The 19,126-nt window shown below is 38.0% G+C and overlaps 1 protein-coding gene across 2 annotated transcripts in view; it reads left to right on the top strand.

Moving 5' to 3' along the window:
- Positions 1–19,126, top strand: part of CDH13 (cadherin 13) — a 520,188-nt gene that overhangs the window by 493,753 nt on the left and 7,309 nt on the right. Inside the window, exons 12-13 of one of the 2 annotated variants that reach the window (XM_075510904.1) lie at positions 3,104–3,337; positions 4,653–4,891. In XM_075510904.1, coding sequence (XP_075367019.1) covers positions 3,104–3,337; positions 4,653–4,891 — 473 coding nt within the window. Of the gene's footprint in view, positions 1–3,103; positions 3,338–4,652; positions 4,892–19,126 lie in introns of those variants that run through there. The other variant, XM_075510905.1, reaches the window with a different exon arrangement.

Below are 19,126 nucleotides of genomic sequence, written 5' to 3' on the forward strand. Positions count from 1 at the left end.
TTTGAAACTATTTTTTTAAAATAAAGGTAGCAACATGGTCATTTATGCTGACAGCACTAGACCAATTTAACATCTACATCTTCCGGTAACAGTCCCTTGCATTACAGATTCTAGTTCCCAGAAAATAGACCCCATCATATTCTGTGGCACTCTCTAACTCATGAAATAGAATTACTTTTGTTAGTCTATTTTTCACTTGTTGCATCTTACAACAGCAGTAGCTATTGCCTAACTGAAGACTGCTATTGGAAGCTTTGTATGCAGTCGAATGCCAGGATACAAAGACATTACCAGTCCTGATCCAATTCAGATAAGCGTATCATACATTTTTAATTGCAGCATGTTCTAAGATGAATCTGTACTTTTTTTAGTGTTGCTGATCAAAGTTACAGTCCCACAGACCTTAACTAACTTTAAAGATCTTACATTTTGGTCCCACTGAGGATTACTTGTTAAGGTTCTCCGTCTTGCTCTAGATTATTAAAATCAGGATTCAATACCAAGCTTTCACTTTCTTTCAGTATGAAATTAGCCATCCTTCAGTCTCTGTTTCAGTAGCTTTTACACGCGTGAGTAATGCTGTTTCATTCGTGTGTTTGTCATAGTATATTCACAGCTATGCCACTTGTGGGAGCCTTAGCAGGAATTTGAAATTATCTCTATCCGAAATGGCTCTAAAGGCACCTAAAGGTTTAAAGTGTTCAGCCTCAGGAGGAACGGCCAATTCAGTTCAGTGACAAAAATGGGAGCTGAGCTCTTTTGAAAAGCTGCTCCCAAGGGTTGTTGGACAGAGCCCTTTATGTCTTGGTTTACGCATTAATTCTGCTTTCAGCTGCAAGGTTTTACAATACAAATTAAGAGAAGTTTTATTTCAGAATTAAAATATGCTATGGAAATCTTTCCTTTCAAAGCCAAAGCTGTCTGGAGATCATGGGATTTTTGGATTATTTCAAAGGCATAATACTGTCAAATTTATAAAAGTCATGTATTCCCAATGGATATGTTGTGACCATTTTTCCTTGATTCATTTTTTGTTTTATTTTTTTATGGCATGCATGTTAACAAGCTTCAGTTTATGACCTTGACATTTGCTTATTTTTCTTGTGGAGGTCTTCATAAATCACCAAAGGATTTTGTTTAAATCATTATAAATAAACCAACCAGAGAATAAGTCACAGAAATGGACAGAAGCAATTTCCTTTCTCTCTAGTTGTGCGTAATAGTTGACTGGCCCATAAGCCATACAAAGACAATGAAACATTAGCATGGCAGAGAAAAGGCAGCCATATCTGCGTTTGACAAAATAACAGTACATTCATAATGCTGTTGGCTTCTTAATTTCAAAAGGCAGATTTTAATATTACTGACTTCAGAGAAAGATAAGAAGGGCAGTGCATAAGACATTATCAGTCCAGTGTGGAAATAATGCATTCAAAATTAAAGACAGCAGTTTAATTAAGTGCATGAAAGGCTGGCTTTTATGATCATATTTCAAATACTCGAATGTCTTTTCATCCATTCTGCTGTATGACTTTACTTAATAATATATCAAGAACAAAAAATGTATTGGAGTCTTTCTGCAAATTCAATTAGTCCAATAAAAAGTGAAAAATAATTTCTTTTTCATTAAAAAGAACTCAACCCTAACCCTCTGGATGACAAAGTGCAAGACGGGGGCAGGGGGGTGTGTGGAAGCTAAAGAACTATGAAAAGTCTGCCTTTGTTATGCATTTATGTGTGCATGAAACAGATGAAGTGTCACCATTAGTAACATTTGTTATTGAAAGGACTAATTGCATTCTGCTACAGTTAGTAGTTTATCAGATCCAGACCACAGGGTATTTACTTCTCCCTTAGGATGCACTCACAGTGCAGCAATAATTCCATAGTTTATTGGGCTGCTATAGGCAGGGTAATTATGCTAAAGTGTACCTCTTTCAGTGCTAAACTTAAAACTACCGTGACACATTGCTCTAGTGCTTTACAGGTTAAGTGCAACCTCTTGAATCCTTTCTACCTGCTAAGGGTTTATAGCTAAGGGAAGTGCAGAGATCATAGATCGTGTGTACTAAACCAGAAAAATGAGTAACACAAACAACCCAGAAGTGCAGCATTTCAAATGAGAAATTAAGTACGGTACACAAGGAAGGAAGTAACGTGCATTTAGAAAACTTTGACATCGGTTTAAATGGGATGGCAAAGGGATCTGTAATAAGATATTGAGCTGTAGACTCAAAGGAGTAGGTTACTGCCTCAACCATGGCACACATCTGTAGCGACTGAAAGTTATTACCAGTTGTCAGCTCCTCTGTGACCTCCGTGAAATGAGGTGCTAGTCTCAGTCCGGCTCCCAGTGGGCAGACGTCTCCGATACAAACACCTCCAGCGCCACGGCTGGTTTGTCAGTCACAGCCTTGGCGCGAAGGCTTGTAGCGGTACCATGGTGAATAAACGACATCCTCACCTCTGAAGCTGGTTCTTTCAGGTCAGGACTGAGGCAGGCTGGCAAATAACTTGAGAAAGCTTGAAACTCCATGGCTAACACAGGCTGGCTCTGGCTAAACACACAAGATCTCATTTTCCAGCGTTGCATGTTGACAGGTTTCACTTCTGCTGGCATAACTAAATGTGGCCCTGAGGGTTGTTGGGGAATGATCTGCTCCTGTTCTGTTTATGGGCACCCACCACACAAATTGATTCCTCTCTGCTGTCGTTTTTCCTCTTACTTGTTCTCGATTCTTCTAATACTGTGCTGTCTGTCTAGGGTATGTTTCCTACTACGTTTCTCTCAGTATGTGTTTATGAAGAGATTCTTTTCCAGATACCTATTCATGTCCTAATCTCATTTTAACTTCAAAATATTCCTCTCCCAGAGGTTTCCTTAGAATAATTATCCATACTGTAGAGAATCAGACAGGCTGCATTCTGAAAATACAGCACTGAATTTAGAATAATGACTCAGGAGTTTTTTAAAGCAATAATTTTCATATAACAGAGGTAAGAACTATAAAAATTATTTCCCTTTGAAAGCATGCAGGTACAAATAAGAGCAAGTGTTTATGGAAGTATGATTTAATAAGCATATGTTTGTTTTTTCATATAGGTAACCCTCCTGCTACAGGTACAGGAACTTTACACATCACCTTGGAGGATGTCAATGACAATGTCCCATCCCTTTATCCAACACTGGCAAAAGTTTGTGACGATGCAAAAGATCTCAGGGTAGTGGTACTAGGAGCATCAGACAAAGACCTTCATCCCAACACAGATCCATTCAAATTTGAACTGAGTAAGCAATCTGGCCCAGAAAAATTGTGGAGAATCACCAAGATTAACAGTAAGTCTATTACTTTTTTTTCTTATGCATTTAGTCCTCCCACCTCTACATGTTGGTATACTCACCCTGAGGCTGCTCATTATGTGAATTCAGGAGCAGCTGTGCATGGAAGCCTTGCAGGATGGACCCATTGCTGCTGCTTTATCCTGTGCTGGTTTTGCTTCGACCAGTTGCCTGGAGGGACATACTACTAGTCTGTCTGCATTTCTCTGAAATCTGAACTTTTTTCCCCTTCTTATTATGTTGATCAAACTTTTTGAGCTTTGCATTAAAGAAAGGCTACTAATGACTTACAGTTTTGTAAAGATTACCATATTTCATGGCAAGAAATTTGTTTGCATGAGATGCACAAGGCGTTGCTATAGGACAGCATGAAACTTTTGCATGGGCTTTAGCAACGTACTTGAAAAACTTCCTGATTTTAAGTATTTGAACTCTTCACAAATAAAATACCCAAATGCACTGGTACCATACATTATTGGTAAGAGGATCAAAGTACATGCTATGCAATTGCAGAAGTTTCATATGGCAAATTGTGTGGGCACAAAGTAACTACATTTCTTTTTAATGTAGATTATTTCTATTTGTTTTCTAGCATGTATTATTTCTCTCTGTCACTATTGAATCTTTTAGCAGTTCATTTTGTATTCTTCTTAGAAAAACTAAAGATGGATGTGATATCTGTACCTGCCTGCAGGACAAAGTGGAGGAGTAATTTTCTTTGCTGTTCTCCAAACATCAAACCACCACGCTGCTAAACCCCCTAAAAGAGTTAGCACACTCACCTGGGTACCAATAACGGTTATGACCCAGTGTTGCTCAGGTGGAACAGGTCTGTGGCTTTGAAGGGGCATTACTTCCCCTCACTGCCTTCTCAGTCAAACTGGGGAAGCAGTTAAGCAGCTTTGCCTGTACTTCCTTGCAAGAAAGGTTTTTTCCTTTGGCAAATAGATATATTCTTCCCTTTTGTGTTGCTTTGGGGATGATGTGCCTTAGCATTTCATTAGTATATTAGTTTCTACAGACAAATTCTGTCAATATCTTGCAGACCAAATAATGTATTTAAACAAAAAGGGCTCTTAAAAGTCTTTCTTTTGGTGGGTTTTGGGATAAGTTTTCAATTAGCTCTCAGCCCATGAAAGGATTTCTGTACTGGTTCTTCTTACCTCCAATTCAGTTCTTTAATCTTTTCCTTAGTGTTCTCATTTTCTTCTTAATTTCCATAAGTAACTGTGGCATGTCTGCTATTGTTTGGAGATTCCTCTTCCCTTCCAAAGATCCACTATTTGGCTAATTCTCACTTTATCCTTTGCAGATACTCATGCCCAGGTTATCCTGCTTCAAAACCTGAAAAAGGCCAATTACAACATCCCAATCTCAGTGACAGATTCTGGAAAACCGCCTCTGACTAACAACACAGAACTGAAATTACAAGTGTGTTCCTGCAAGAAATCCAAAATGGACTGCAGTGCAACTGATGCCCTTCATATCAGCATGACCCTTATCCTTCTTTCACTCTTCAGTTTATTTTGTAAGTCTTTTCCTGAACTGTAAGTAATGAAGTATTATTTAGCTGCTCATTTGTATGCTCCATAAGAAAACCTACAAGGGAGAAGTTAAATTCATACATTGATATAATAATGCAGTAAGTTTGGGGTTTTTTTCCTGAGGAAATAGCTATAAGAAAGAGGGAGGGGAGGGTTTTTTCATAGTAAAAAAATAGCAACGAATGCCTGGTTGTCAAATTAAGAAATAGAAGCAATAATTTTAAGCAGAATCAAAGAGAATTAGAGCTAGCATATGATAAACTAAGAAGTACCAGCTGTAGCAGCAGATTTGTGAGACGCTTTCTTTCATCTCTCCCCACTTGAATTCAATTCAAAAACAGAAACAGGAGATTAAAGGTGTTCTTGTAACAATAGCTGTTCTGGGTCACCATGAAAATGAGTACTGTCTGCTTCAATCTATTCCTCTGTATAAAGTGCGCAAGCAAACTGGAACATGAGGAACTTATTCAAGATTCTGGGCTTAGAGCCACCCAGAATTGATAATCAAATTGCAAGTCTGGCTTGGAGGGCAGAGAGAACTGGTACATAAAGGAAGCTTCTGCTGCTTCTGAGAAAGCTTTCTAAAAGAGACTTACAAAATGTTGTAAGTACCACATCAAGGTTTTACATTTATACATTGATAATGTTCATTTCTGTGGAAGAGAAACACATCTTGGGTTCCTGGTGGACCAAATATATAACATAAGCCTAAAGGTCAGTTGGCTGAAAATTATCTGAATTTCCAGATCTCTCTGCATGGGAACCCAAAGTTCTGCTACAAAAAGTTAATAAACAGTCATAAAAACACAACGATGCCAATTGTATGACAGAAACAAAGGAATTCACTGAGTGATTGAACTTACTGTCAAGGATGGCATGTGAACATTCAAATTCCTAATTTGAATTGCAAGGAGTAAAAAAAAAATCGGAGAATGGCTGAAGCGTAGGAATTCAAAGCCATGAATCCCGGCATCTGACCTAGATGTGTCCCTGGCTTGTCCTGTGACAGCTTCCAGTAAATTTTTTGATGCAGTATTATTTTGAGTTCCTTATCTATTAAAAAGGAATAGCTGTATCCTGTAACTATGATGGTAAATCTGTTAGTCAAGGATTATTACCATCATCTTAGGTTAGTAAAATACATTGTATGGTGAATTAATACCTGAGCCATGGGTGAAAGGCCTTATACTCTTGATGAGATAAAATCTACCATGAGGCAGAGACAGAGGTCAAGGCAGAGATAGTTTACACATCTGAGGCTTGGTGTATGCTTGATTACACATCGTGTCAGTTTTTTTCTTATAGTATATTACTTTTATCTCAAAATGTTAGCACGAAGGTCATTGTGAGAGAATTAGAACCAGCTAATGTTTGTGATGCTCTTTGAAGATGAAAAGGACTATATATATGCTAAGTGCAAATTCACGCTCTTTGTTCCAATCAGTGACATCTGAAGTATCTCCACTGGCTTTGGTTCAGTTATTCTGGGTTTAGTCTGCTGGAACCAAACGCAGACTTCAGCTGTTAAAAGTAATATGTTAAAAGTATTTGACACTACATGATACTGTCCCATCAGTGATATAAATATGCAGCCCATTGATTCAAATATATTCTTGTCACCTCTTCATAAATGTTGCTGGTGCTATACTAAGCATGACTTTCACCACTGGAATCACTTTCTTATCTGAGCTGATTTGCACTTGAACCTTATTTACATTAATGCATCTGCCCAGAATACAAAGAGGTAGAGAAAAGCTTTTTGCTTTTGAAAGTAATCATGTTGCTTTTTTCTAGCCCCCAAAGACATCTGATCATTTTTCTTACATCAAATTATAAAAAGCAGTTCTAGGTATTGGAAAGCTCCTCTTGAATTGCTCTTCCTGACTACAGATCTTCTCCAGCTGTGGCTCAGCTGTGGGCAGAATGTAGGCCCCTGGCATCTGAATGGTGCGTGGTGCTCTGAATGACAGAGGGATTCCCTCTCCTACAGGAAAGGAATAAGCAGCACTGAATAGTCTTTACACTGTGAAACAATGCAGGCACGCCCAGAGCCGCTCTGCAACCTTACATTGTTCAGAGTACTGTAACAAGTATGGAGAGAGCTGTAATTTTAAACAAAGAGCGGAGTAAGATTATGCACGTTATCTGCCAGCGGTGTGATGTTCTGGTCTGTTGTCTGAGCAATAAAACCAAGACAAAGGGAAATAGTGGGTGCGTTGAAGGGAAGGGGAAGGAAAGATCTCCCTCTTGGGACAGAGGCTGTTTTATACACAGCTGTTGTGAGCGAGAGCATGAATTCCACAAACAGACTTCAGCATAGAGAGACCTAATCCTCAACACAGGACCACATTTTTTTGCTAAAATTGGCCACTCTTCAGTTGTGTGGTTTGGGTTCACATAGAGCAAGGGTGGTATTCCATGTCTGGCACAGCTAGCTAATCACACTTGTGCAAAGCCAGCAAGTATAACAACGTTCATAACCATTTTGCTCAGGTGTAAATGACTACATGGAGACATAAAAGAATGAGGCCGGGAGCCAGTTAAAATAATGTGGTTCTGTATTTGAACTTCTCTAAAATGTGCCGGTGTCATTGCATTCCCAATTCATTTTCACATGTAGTTTTTTTATAACGGCGGTTAGTTCCATTGCAATGTTTTGTATAGTCCAAATATTTATCAAAGTAATCAAAGATTACGATGCCATAAAAACAAAGAGAACTTTAGTGCTTATTGAACAGATGAAATATCCCATTTCTAGTGGCAAGTTATGGGTTTAATTTTTGCAAAAGCCCTTACGTGGCTCACTTTGCTCCCAGTGTTTATGTTTTATGAGGCTCTTGTTCCTAGGAGGTAAATCCTTCAGTCAAATGAACTTTGTTATTCATGCCAAAGTACTTCTTTTTGTATTTGACATCTGGCGTGAGGATAGATAGCCCTGTGAAAGAGCTGTTCATGGTAAAAATGCCCTGCATGAATCTCCTCCCCATACAAAACATCTTGGTATTATCATTTAAATGGTGCAATTATTATCTATACTTAGAATATGTGCCTCCTTTGTAAATCATGGAAGAAGTCATATGTGGTAGATTTCTGAAGTATCTGAGCATAGAACTGAAGAGTCTGATTAAAACTGTAATGCATGCAAAAAGCAGCAGTTTCGCCTATTCTGTAGCTGCCCTACTGTGTTCAGTATATTGAGGGATAATGGGATACAGACTGCCGAGTTGCCCAGAAACCCTTGGAAAGGTAGATATACTCGGAACAAGAAAAATTTAGGAGTTCTTGTCAGCCAGAAATAGAAAATATAAGATGCCAAAGTATACGCAGATTGCTGATTTTCCACAAAAAAACAGGAAGGTGTTTGGTGGAATTAAAAGATGGTGAATACAGAGTTGATTGAAAAAAGGAGCATCCTTGCATATTTTGTACTTAACCTAACTTATTACCACTAGGAATGGCTGAAGTCAAGCTGGAAAGATGTACAGTGGACAGGTAGAGGACTTTCCAAAGTTATAATAATTAATGTTAACAAATATTGGAAAGAATAGTAAATCTTATCTGCCATTAACGCAGACACCATGTTTAAGATGAGACCTAGTGTAGTGGCATCTTGTCCTCTGTCAGCCACTACTAGGGACAAGATAGGACCAAAATATTCAGATATAATTTAGAATTTAGTAATTCAGATTGAGGAAAAAGAACAGATCAAAAAATAGATCTGGGTTCCTAGTCAGGGGGGACTACTTGATGAAGAGAAAAAGTGGGAGAAAGAGAAAGCATGTTATGCCGCATGTCTGGTGCTGGGTCTGAGATTGTCCATGTTGTCCCTTACTGCTGTATTGTCTCAGGCATCTCATGTTTTCAACTGACACCGCTAAAATAGCTCTGTTCAGAATGAATGTAACCAAAGTGATGTGCTCAACAACACTAGAATTATAAACAGGTTCCCTCTGGAGGGCTCCTGAACATTTTCAGTAAGAGACTATCTACAGCATTCCGTAAGGATGAGGGATGGAGAGAGAGGAAAAAACGTGCCCCTTATTGCAACCTACAAATGGTAGCTGGTATTTTCATTTAGGCATTGGTTGAACAATACCTAAAAGGGAGGATAGCTGTCCTTGAAAATTTTGCTTAAGTATCATCAACCTCACGACAAATCATTGTAAATATATGTTTAACAAACATTTAACAGCAATCTCTTCTAAAGATACATTGAGGTCAGTAAAGCTGTTTTGGTCCACTGGTAATGACATGGCAGGGTAAGTTTCCATAAGGAACTTTCTCAGAACAAGCCAAATCAAAGGCATGCATCAGGGAACTTTTGGGACTTAAGTTACAAAGAGGTGACTGAGAAAACAAAACAAGCTAAAAAAGTAAAAGATCAAGATAAAAGCAAATTTGTGTATAATGAACTCGGCCACAAAAACTGCCCCAGGCCCTACGGGAGACTGAGAAAGAACTACTCTAGCTGGCAGAACTAGGCTTTATATCAATTACAAATTATTTATGTTATTATTTAAAGGAGTATTTGAATTCTGGACTTTTGCTTTGACAATAATTATTTCACTTAATAGCATAATCATAGCATAATTGCATTTCATATCTCCTTGTATATTCTACCAACATAAAAGACCGGGTTAGATTCAAATGTGTTGAATTAATGGACTAAAATGAGAAGCAAAGGCACAATAGTCATGTCCTGAACAAGCAGAATTCAGAGCAATTCCATTAGTAGGTCAGTCATAATATTTTACTTAAACATCCTTGTTACAGAAAGACTGGACTTTAAACACTTCATCTTGAAAAAAAAATTTGATGTCTTAGTTGACTGTCAGCCATTGATAAGAAACTTTTTTTTTGTTAACCTAGCCAGTGGACTACAAAGTTGTAAGCTGACTTGAGCTTAAATAAGTAAAGTATTCCATTATTATGAACAGAAAGTAAGGTGAGAGACTGGGGGGGAAATACTGCTACGAAGAAATTAAATAAGCTGGAGGTCTCTACATGGAAATTAATTTGTTAAACTGAGGGTGAAAGGCCTCAGGTGTGTTGAAAAACAGAGACCTGCACAGATGTCTGTACTGTGATTGCAAAGAAGCCTTAGAGATACCCTTGAATTTAACCTCCTATTAATTTCCACTAACTTTTCCTGTTTTAACGCCTGCTGTCCCCCACCATAATGTTTTTTTGATTTGAGGAATGCAGCTACAGGGTCAATAGACAAAATGTCTGTCTTTTTTTTTTTTCCCCGCCTTGAAAATTATGTATTTGGTATTAAACCATTATAAAAATTCAAATTCTATTAAATGGGTGGATTTGAATTTATCTGAACGTAGACAGCCAGAGTTAAAACTGCAGTGTTATCTTTCACGTAGTTCATTTTTCAAAGCAACAGAAGCATCTGTATCTCTTGTATGTCCTATGTTATTTGTGCAGGAGCATCAAATGTCTGAAGACTGAAGCAATGCATTGTTGAATGGCAGAAGACTAAGATAAATCATAGCAGGTTTCAAATGGAAAAGACCTTTAAGGTCATTGCTCTTTCCATTGCAAGTGCAGATTTGTTACCTGCAGATTCACAGTTTTCAGCCTTTATTGTGAGTTACTTGGCTTAGTTTTAGACAATCAGGTAGTATATTTTCTTCAGGGCTCCACCACGATTTTGTTTTTACAGTAGGATTTTTGTTTTTCTCAAGAAAAAAAGAAAAAGTTCATCCCTGTTCTGTATAGTTCCAAAGAGGAAGCTTCAGAGGAACCATTCCCAATAGGTGAATTTGCTAAAAGCAATACCTTTTATTTTTTACCTTTTAGGTTGTTTTAGCATCTTTTAATCTCCTATAGCAATTTTCTATTTTTCAGAGCAGTGGCAGTTAATTTAAAAAAAAAAACAGTTTACTTAGCAAGACCAGGAAATCTTGCCAGATAAATTTTCCTATTTCTGAGAAGTAAAATATCCCTATATTGGCCAGAATTTCAAAAACTACCAAGACGGGGAGAGTTTTGCTGTGAAAGGTGGTTTGTTGGGGGTTTTTTTGCAGTATTCAGATTTAAGTTACGTTCTTGCATTAGAGCACATACCATGTGGGTACTTAAAGCAGCAGCTAAATGATGCTACCCAAGTAATTGGAAATTAGTCACATTTAGTGAGTTCCAGTGATATAAATCTCACTTCCTAAAACCAATACTAACAGCAGCACTATCCACTATTACTCTAATACTTACTATCTTTGTTACAGATGCTTTTGTCCATATTAACATTATTATTGTTACTGCTAAATTATCAGTGAGTATAGATGCATTCTCAAATGCAAGTATGAGAAAAATACCATTGCTGTTTGTCTCCTTAAAGATTTTGGTTGATGCGACTCTAGTAAGGAAAGGATGGTTTGGGGGTTAAGGGATTGCATTCAGATTGAGACAGTCTTGATTTGAATCTCACTTTTAACACAGACCTCTGTGTCCAGTCTTCTGATTTCTCTGCAGGTGTACTCAGTCCTGCAAATTTGTTGGCTTTGGGAGCCCACCTAAAGTTAATGGGGCCTGAAATGGCACAGAAGTCCATATGTATGTACATAATTGGAGACAGGATGTTTATATACCTAGTCATATAGACATGACAAATAGAAATACCCGCCAATTGTACATCAGCATATTTAAAATGTACTTAATGACATTACATTTTATTGAGTCAATTAGGTGGGAAATGGCATTTTACACACATTTTAAACCATCCAAACATGTTCCAGAAGTATAGACATGAAAAAATACGACAGTTTAGAAGATGCGTGTTTGGAATGCAAAAGAGAAAAATGTTACTAGCGAATAAAGCTCCTTCCCTAAGAGCTGTAATATTGTTCCTGATGGTCATTCTGTAGACATGAAATGAACATTTAAAGAGAGTGGTTTGATAGACCATTCGGTGTTGTGAATTCAAATGAACATTTTATGTTTTCATTTTCTCAACAGTTCTCAACAGTAACTGTTGATATATAATATTTTGTATTTCTTTTCTGAACAACCTCTTAAAGTCACATAAATATATAACTTCAGATAGTTATCACCTGAATTGTTCTGGAGTGGACTATAACTAAAAACTAGAACTGAATAAAAGACCAGTTCAAATATTTTTTCTGTCATTAATGGCCACAATACACCATGGGATTTTTGTTTCTTTTAACTGTCTCTGTCCTTGGATATTTCCACACTCTATAACATCCAAACACCTCAAAATGTGCTCTCCATGCGGACAGCTTGCTATTCAGCTTTAGATGTGATATGTGCTATTAAAGATGAATGGGGGAGATGTGTTGTGCCTAAAGGTTAGATGATGTTGCTTTTGCTTCGCTACTAGGCAGCTGGTACTTACAAAGTCCTTTAAAATGCCATTGAAGTTTGGAGTATTTCAGACTACGTCTTAAAGCCTTACTTTACCCATACACTTAATTTGTATATGTCACTGGCTAGTACTTATGTAAGCTGCCATGCTTATGAGTTCTTCTTGAAAAATTTTGAAATAGTCAGGTTGATATCAACATAGCCAAACCTGGCAATTTTCTAATTTGACTTCTCCTTTTCCACAGCTTCTAAGCGTAATACTTCCCTCTCATTTTTATTCTTTCTTAATAAGAGGGTTTTGAGATGATTCTTTTAGTATTTCAAGCTGGGATTAGTGTATACCTACAGATCTGAATGTGTCTGGACTACTTATGTTCATGTTCTACTTACTAAAAACAGATAGTAAGCTAAGCTGTACTGCTGTGGAAGATGAGATCTGACTGCTTAAGCAGTTATACATTGCTTTAAAAGGTTGGCTAGCTGTTACATTTGGTGGATTTCATTTTCAGCACTACTATGAAAAATTAGGAGACTTGTTCAATGCTACTATTTCAAAACTGTACTTATTCATTTCACTTGCTGAATATTTTCAACTGTTCAGCTAAATTTATCAGATTACAGCATGAGAAAATAGATTTCCAGACTGCAGGCAGTCACCTCTGCAATTGTTTTGTTTTGAAAGCAAGCATTTATTTCCTGTTGGTCAAATGAAGGTGCCATTGCTTTGGCAAAGTACCCAGCTAAAATTCATCTCAATTAAAAAAAAGAATAATCTAGGACATTTTAACTGCTTTACTCTAGAAACCACCACCCCTCCCAGTAAGATACTTCATATCCGTAGGGAACAGGAATTTTATTAGAAGAGGCTTTCTTAGATAAACATAGCACGGCACTGGACGGCGTAGTACATGTTTCTGAATTTCTAAGCAAACATAGCTAGTCTTTTAGTTGATCTGAGGAACTTCTTTTCTCTCAGATGGTGCTTCTTACGTGCACATACGTCTTGCACTTCATAAGAACATCCCGTTAAGCCGTGAGTATATGTGGGTACATGACAAGGAGGAGGTGGAGCAGAAACAAGGATTCAACAGTGAGCAAGGCCTTTGCCAGAAGTCAGAAGGGCACTTTGGCGTAAATCAGCGCTGTTTCAGAGCTGCCAGTACTGTCTCATAATAAATAAATTAGCAGTGTGAGAGACACTCTTGGAAACCCTTTGAAAACAACTTCAGCCTGAGCAACTTGTTCCCCTGTGCAAGCTGATTAGTTTAGATTGGCATCTTTCTCCACTGCCTTGCCAATGTTGGCCAATTGCACAGCACATGCCGGCATTTTAGCTCCTGAAGTTAAATATTGGCATTGATATATGAGAGCCTACTGGAGCTTTGAGTAGAATTATGAGACGCTCATTTCACAAACACAGTACTAATGCATACTGTGTTTTTCCTATCATTAAGAACTTTGAAATAATTTCCTCACATAAATGGGAAACAAATTATATACAATGTTATAAGCTGCAAATTTTCAGGATAAACTCATTTACTTCTCTCTTCCTTATAAACTTTTCCACAATCTATTACTGTTCAGTGAGATTACTAATTTGCTCTAGTCGCAAGCATACCTACTGCTATTCCTGATACTGAAACTCAATTTCTTAATTGCAGGAATCGGGACACATGGTATCTGTCTGGGGATAGCTGTTTCAGTCTTTCAAATTCAGTGAGATTTGAGGTGAAAAGGTTCCCTTCTTTTTTTCAGAACACAATACCAGGGTAGTCAAAAACCAGTGACCACTAGATTTTGGCACTTGCAGCAAAGCCTAGACAGAGCTTTGGACCACTGACGAGGTCACAGAAGAGCAGAGCTGTTAAATTATTATTTTACACAAACGTGCAATGTATTATAATTTATAGGCATATGGTGCAAACACTGTGACGCTTTTGGTGTTGAAAACTACCTGTGACAAATCAACCAGTGATGTACATGAAGACCATTTATGTTTTTCTAAGTTCTACATGAAGGCTAAACTAATAACTGTGTATCTAATTAATGTCCTTTGATAGATGGTAAATCCAGGAAAGAAATACCTGGAGGTTGATTAGCTGCCTAATCAAAAACATGGTTCTGATCTCTTCTACCATTTTTGCATTAGCTCTTTAACATTACTGAGGTCTTGATAAAGTCCATGATGTAATGTAGACTTTTAATTATGCAAAAATTAATGTAATATTTCCGATGAGAGGGCAATTGAAAGAAATCTGAAAGAAACAGAGCATGCATGAGTTGAACTCCAAACTCCAGCTGTGTTAACTCTGTTCTCTATGTTAAATGGGAATGCATCCTGGGTAAAGTTCATTCCTGTACAGAGGGTCAGCATGAAACTTAAATGCCTTTAATTTTTATGAGGTTTTAACTGCAATGTAGGAAGCATAATCTGTGTAACGGGGGGTAAGTTTGGTCTCATAAGGAACACATTTTTCAAAGGCTTTGAATCACTCTGTTTAGACCTGTTTCTTTAAAATAAGCAGGGTCACTAGTATGTAAATATGTTCAGAGAAAGCTAAGGCACCAACAGGGAAAGCTAGAATGCCTGGGAAATGCCAAAGCATTTTCTCAGATCAGAAGTCATTTTGCAAACAAGATTGTTTATTGGCCGATTAGAAGGGCTCTGCTGGAATATGAGCTCTTGGCAACCTGAACCTGAATGAGGTTACATGCTACCAGTTCCCTTTTTCCTAGGATGGGGCATTATGAAATCTTTGTCTTAGAGTTATGGCCATTTTTTCTCCCTTTTCTTCTATAATGTAGATCAGCATAAGGAATAAACCTTAAATTAGCCCACTGTGAAATAGACAGGTAGCTGTAGTCATTGAAGAAGTCAACAGTATAAACACTGAGTCTGTATTAGGTGGCTTGCTCCTTTTCTGAACCAATTCAGCATCTGAAACCCCACGACTAGATGACAATTCAGATCTGTCCTCTGGAGTTTGCCACCACCATCAACAACTCTTTTGACCTTCCAGATATAGTCAACATCAATAGACTTTAGTGGGAGTAGACAGGGGATTTTGTTCCATTTACGTTTCTACGTCATGAATCTCCCTACCCTAAACTGCACACTTAGACCTGTATTCCTATAGCATTATTACACTCCATACTATTAGTACTCCATACTATTACATCCAGATAAACATGTACAATGTTTGTCAGTTTTCTTGACCAGCAAAAGCAAACATCATCTTCCAACGCCAAAGTAGTAATGCCAACAGACACCATCTGTTTATGATAATGAGCTGTGCTTTCTTATCTGAGACCCATTAACCACAATAGTAATAATCAGACAGTGAGCACATAAAAATAACCCTGCTATTTCACTGTTCTCTCACTATTTGACTGTTCTCTTAAAAGGAATGTGGCCAAATGTTTCTCTCAGGTGTTGAAAAGGCAGAGCAGAGGAGAACTGTGAGATAAAAATGGTGAAGATCACATTAGGGACTTCAGTGAGTGATTTCTGGAGAAAAAAAGCTATTTATAGCTATGCTAGCTTCATGCTGCTTGTGCATTCCCCGGATACCTTAAGGGAAAGGTGGGGGGTGACCACGTAAAACAGCAATGCACACACCGCTGTTGTGGCTTTCACGCCTGCAGCCGTATGCAGCAAATTACTTCTTGTAGGTAGACAGAAATCACATTTAAAACAACACAGGGTATGTAATAATTCCTGAATGCTGAGACCTGTGCTATAGAAACAGTGGTGTTCTTAACAGCCGATACAAAGAAAATAAAATAATTACTAGGCATAAGGACCATTAGCATACAGATCTAAACCTGCCAGGCACAGGCTTACCAGGCTTACCTAAAAGACATAGTTAGCATGGAGCAGCAAATGTGCTCCCTGCACACATTATTTGCACGTTTTATGCTCACAGTATTCCTAAAATACTAATAAACTTTAAATCATGCATGATATAAAATACATAGGAATGGGTCCAAAACCAACCAACCAAACAAAACCCATCAACATACATAACCCCACTGAAGTCAGTGGATAAACACGACAAGTCAGTAGTCTTTAGGTTAGCTATTTAGAGACAGGACTCAAATAAGTAGACCCTAATAATTTGGCAGTGCGTGTGTATTTCTGGAACTTTCATTTGGTCTTTCTTTATGGGGAGAATAAAGAAAGAAAAAAGCAAACAAGAAAACTACAATTCCTATACAGAAAACAATAATGAACATTGGAAATCCAGCTGGGAGAACAGAGAGGTTTTAAATATGGACCAGCTGCTTATCAGATCCCCAAAGAATTTATAATAGAGCAGTTCTGTTGATTTTGGTAGGTCTGCTTACATTCATCATTGAGTTTTCTGCACAATACTTTGGTTGCTCTTGATTTCTGTAGATTTTGTATTAAGGGAGTTAGTTACTGGCCAGAATGCTTGTCCAATAACTCCTTACATGACTGTATCAGAATATTTTTAGAAAGTCAATTTGTAACTGATAAACTTTTATATTATTAACCACAGAAACTAAAAGTTAAACTAACTTCTCTATTGGCCATAAGCAATTTTGTATCAACTTTGTGCGCAATAGAAAGAACAAAGGCAGATTTGATCTCAAATATTGTCACTGGAACTACCAAAGATTATTATCTACTGAAATTTTACAGCCCATAACTTTGAATGTTGAATCTGATTTTAAAAGCCAAAAACTACTCGTTTAGCAATCCAGCTTTACAAAAGGGTTAAGTCATCATTAATGAGCAGAGGGGTATACGCTATCCTTCCGAACAACGTTTGGAATAAGATAATTTTTTTAACACACTTTCAGTTAAGACTGGTGAAAAGGCTGAGCTGAATTCAAGTAGTCTTGGCACCCTTTGCCAAAGCCAAGATTTTTGTAGATATGTCAGCAAAAGCAGATGTTAAAGAGACAGCATTTTATGGATGCTTGCAGGGAACTCCTCCTATTACATGGGAAAGCCTGGGAAAAAAACCCAAACAGATTTCTTTGAAAACATGTCAGTGAAAGCTGCCATCATGGGCTATGAATGAGAGGAAAAACAGGTCATGTAGGGATAATCCAGGAAAATACGTGCAGTCAGGAAGAGGCCATGAAGGAGTCAGAGTAACAGAGGTTTTGTCAAAGTGGCAGACTAGGAAAATGCTCCGTACAGCAAAAGACTGGCAGCGTATGAGCACAGTAGCTTGAGTTTGTCAAGGGCTTTTAAAAGATGTTACAAAACTGCTAACTGAGGAGAGCCTGGGTAGGAGATTTAGCTATTGAATGGCTAGAAAAAGCCCTTTGGGATGATGTGTGAAAAAGAATCTTCTAGATTAAGACATAACCTAAATATACAGGCCTAGAAAGGAAATTCCATGACAAAAAATTTCTCCAGTTTGTTTCTGTTTTTAGGCTTGAATAAGAGGCAGGATGATAGTGTTGTCCTGAGCAATCAAACAAGAAACTAGAAAGGAGTGCTTTAGGGGAAAGATTTAAGAGCTCAGTTCTAGCTGTGCAGAGCTGTCAGCTAAACATTGAAAAGGTATCAGATCTAGAGGTCAACATTTTAGTCTAAATGGAAAAGCAGGTAAAGAGAGTAAGATCTCTGAACTGTCGGCACTGAAGTGATTGCTGAACATGTATGAATGGTGTCACAGAGAAGGGGAAGAAATTAAAGTGGGGGAAAAAAGGTTTCCCCAGAACCCTGGGATGGAGGGACTGAGGCAGAAGGACGTGCTGGATAAGTGATTAGAGAAATCATAGTAAAGTGACAGGAGGAGTCACAGGAGCCAAGGGAAGCATGAGATTTCCAGGCACATGATTAAATGGGTTGAAGGCAGCTGATAGATCAGAAAGGATGAGGTTGAGAAGCAGTTTCAGTAGAAAGAAAGTCTAGGCAAAGACTGTAGAGCTTTGATATGAAACGGAGAAGAGCTCGGGTGGTGCTTGAAGAGGCAGGCGGGGTAACAGGGAGAATCAACACATATTGCCTGTTATTTACAAGCTCTTGGTGAAGCGGTCACTGGCGGCTTGAATTTGTGTGATATTTATAAATTTTGTGCTGACAGATTCCTCTGGTGAAGTTTCAGCCTATAGATTGTACAGAAATTCAGTGCTACAGCTGCTGTTCATTCATCAGATACAAGTGCCTGTCCTTAGCAGGAAGGCCTCCAGGGATCTCCTAAAGATTCAGAGTAGCTTTGCCAGTTCAAAAGCTAGTGTTATTTACTTTGAGTAGGATTGAACAAATGCCCTTAATGAGACTAAGCTTCATTGCGATCTAGAAATGCAGTTTTTCAGATGGTCTGTAAGATCAGAGTCCTGAACTCTTACTTTTCACTACCTTAGGAGATCAAGTTGTTTACGAGAATTTAGTCCTAGCTGGAATCCCTAATCCAAACAAATTTCCTACATGTAAGTCTGGATTTTGTGGCCAGAGCTTTTCTTTAAACCGCATGCTAAAAATCCACATGCCAAGCAATTCCAGATTTTATCTTATTTGGAAATCTCAGTGATACTTCTCACTTCCCCGAGTCCCATCCCTCAGTCCCTCTATGGATTCTTACACTTGCTTAATTTGCTTTACTTATCTTTGTTTAAGAGAACTGAGGTCATGCTGCAGGGGAAAGGACAGGCTGTTGCATGCTATGCAGGTGCCTGCCTTGCTGCATAGCCCATCTGGACAGGCCCCTAGCTGGAAGAAATTAATATTGAAGTCAATTCAAATAATACCAAGATTTTAACAAGAAACAAACAGATAAAGTAAAAAATAGCCTTATCAACAATTATATTAAACTTGATTTGCCCAAAAAGAAAAGCAGATAATTAAAAATTAGAGAAGAGTACAAGCCAGCATCTAATAATGACCATTATTTTACTGTTTATGCTGCACGTGTCTGTGGTTGTG

This window comes from Mycteria americana, chromosome 8, assembly GCF_035582795.1.
Source record: "Mycteria americana isolate JAX WOST 10 ecotype Jacksonville Zoo and Gardens chromosome 8, USCA_MyAme_1.0, whole genome shotgun sequence".
Lineage (NCBI taxonomy): Eukaryota > Metazoa > Chordata > Aves > Ciconiiformes > Ciconiidae > Mycteria > Mycteria americana.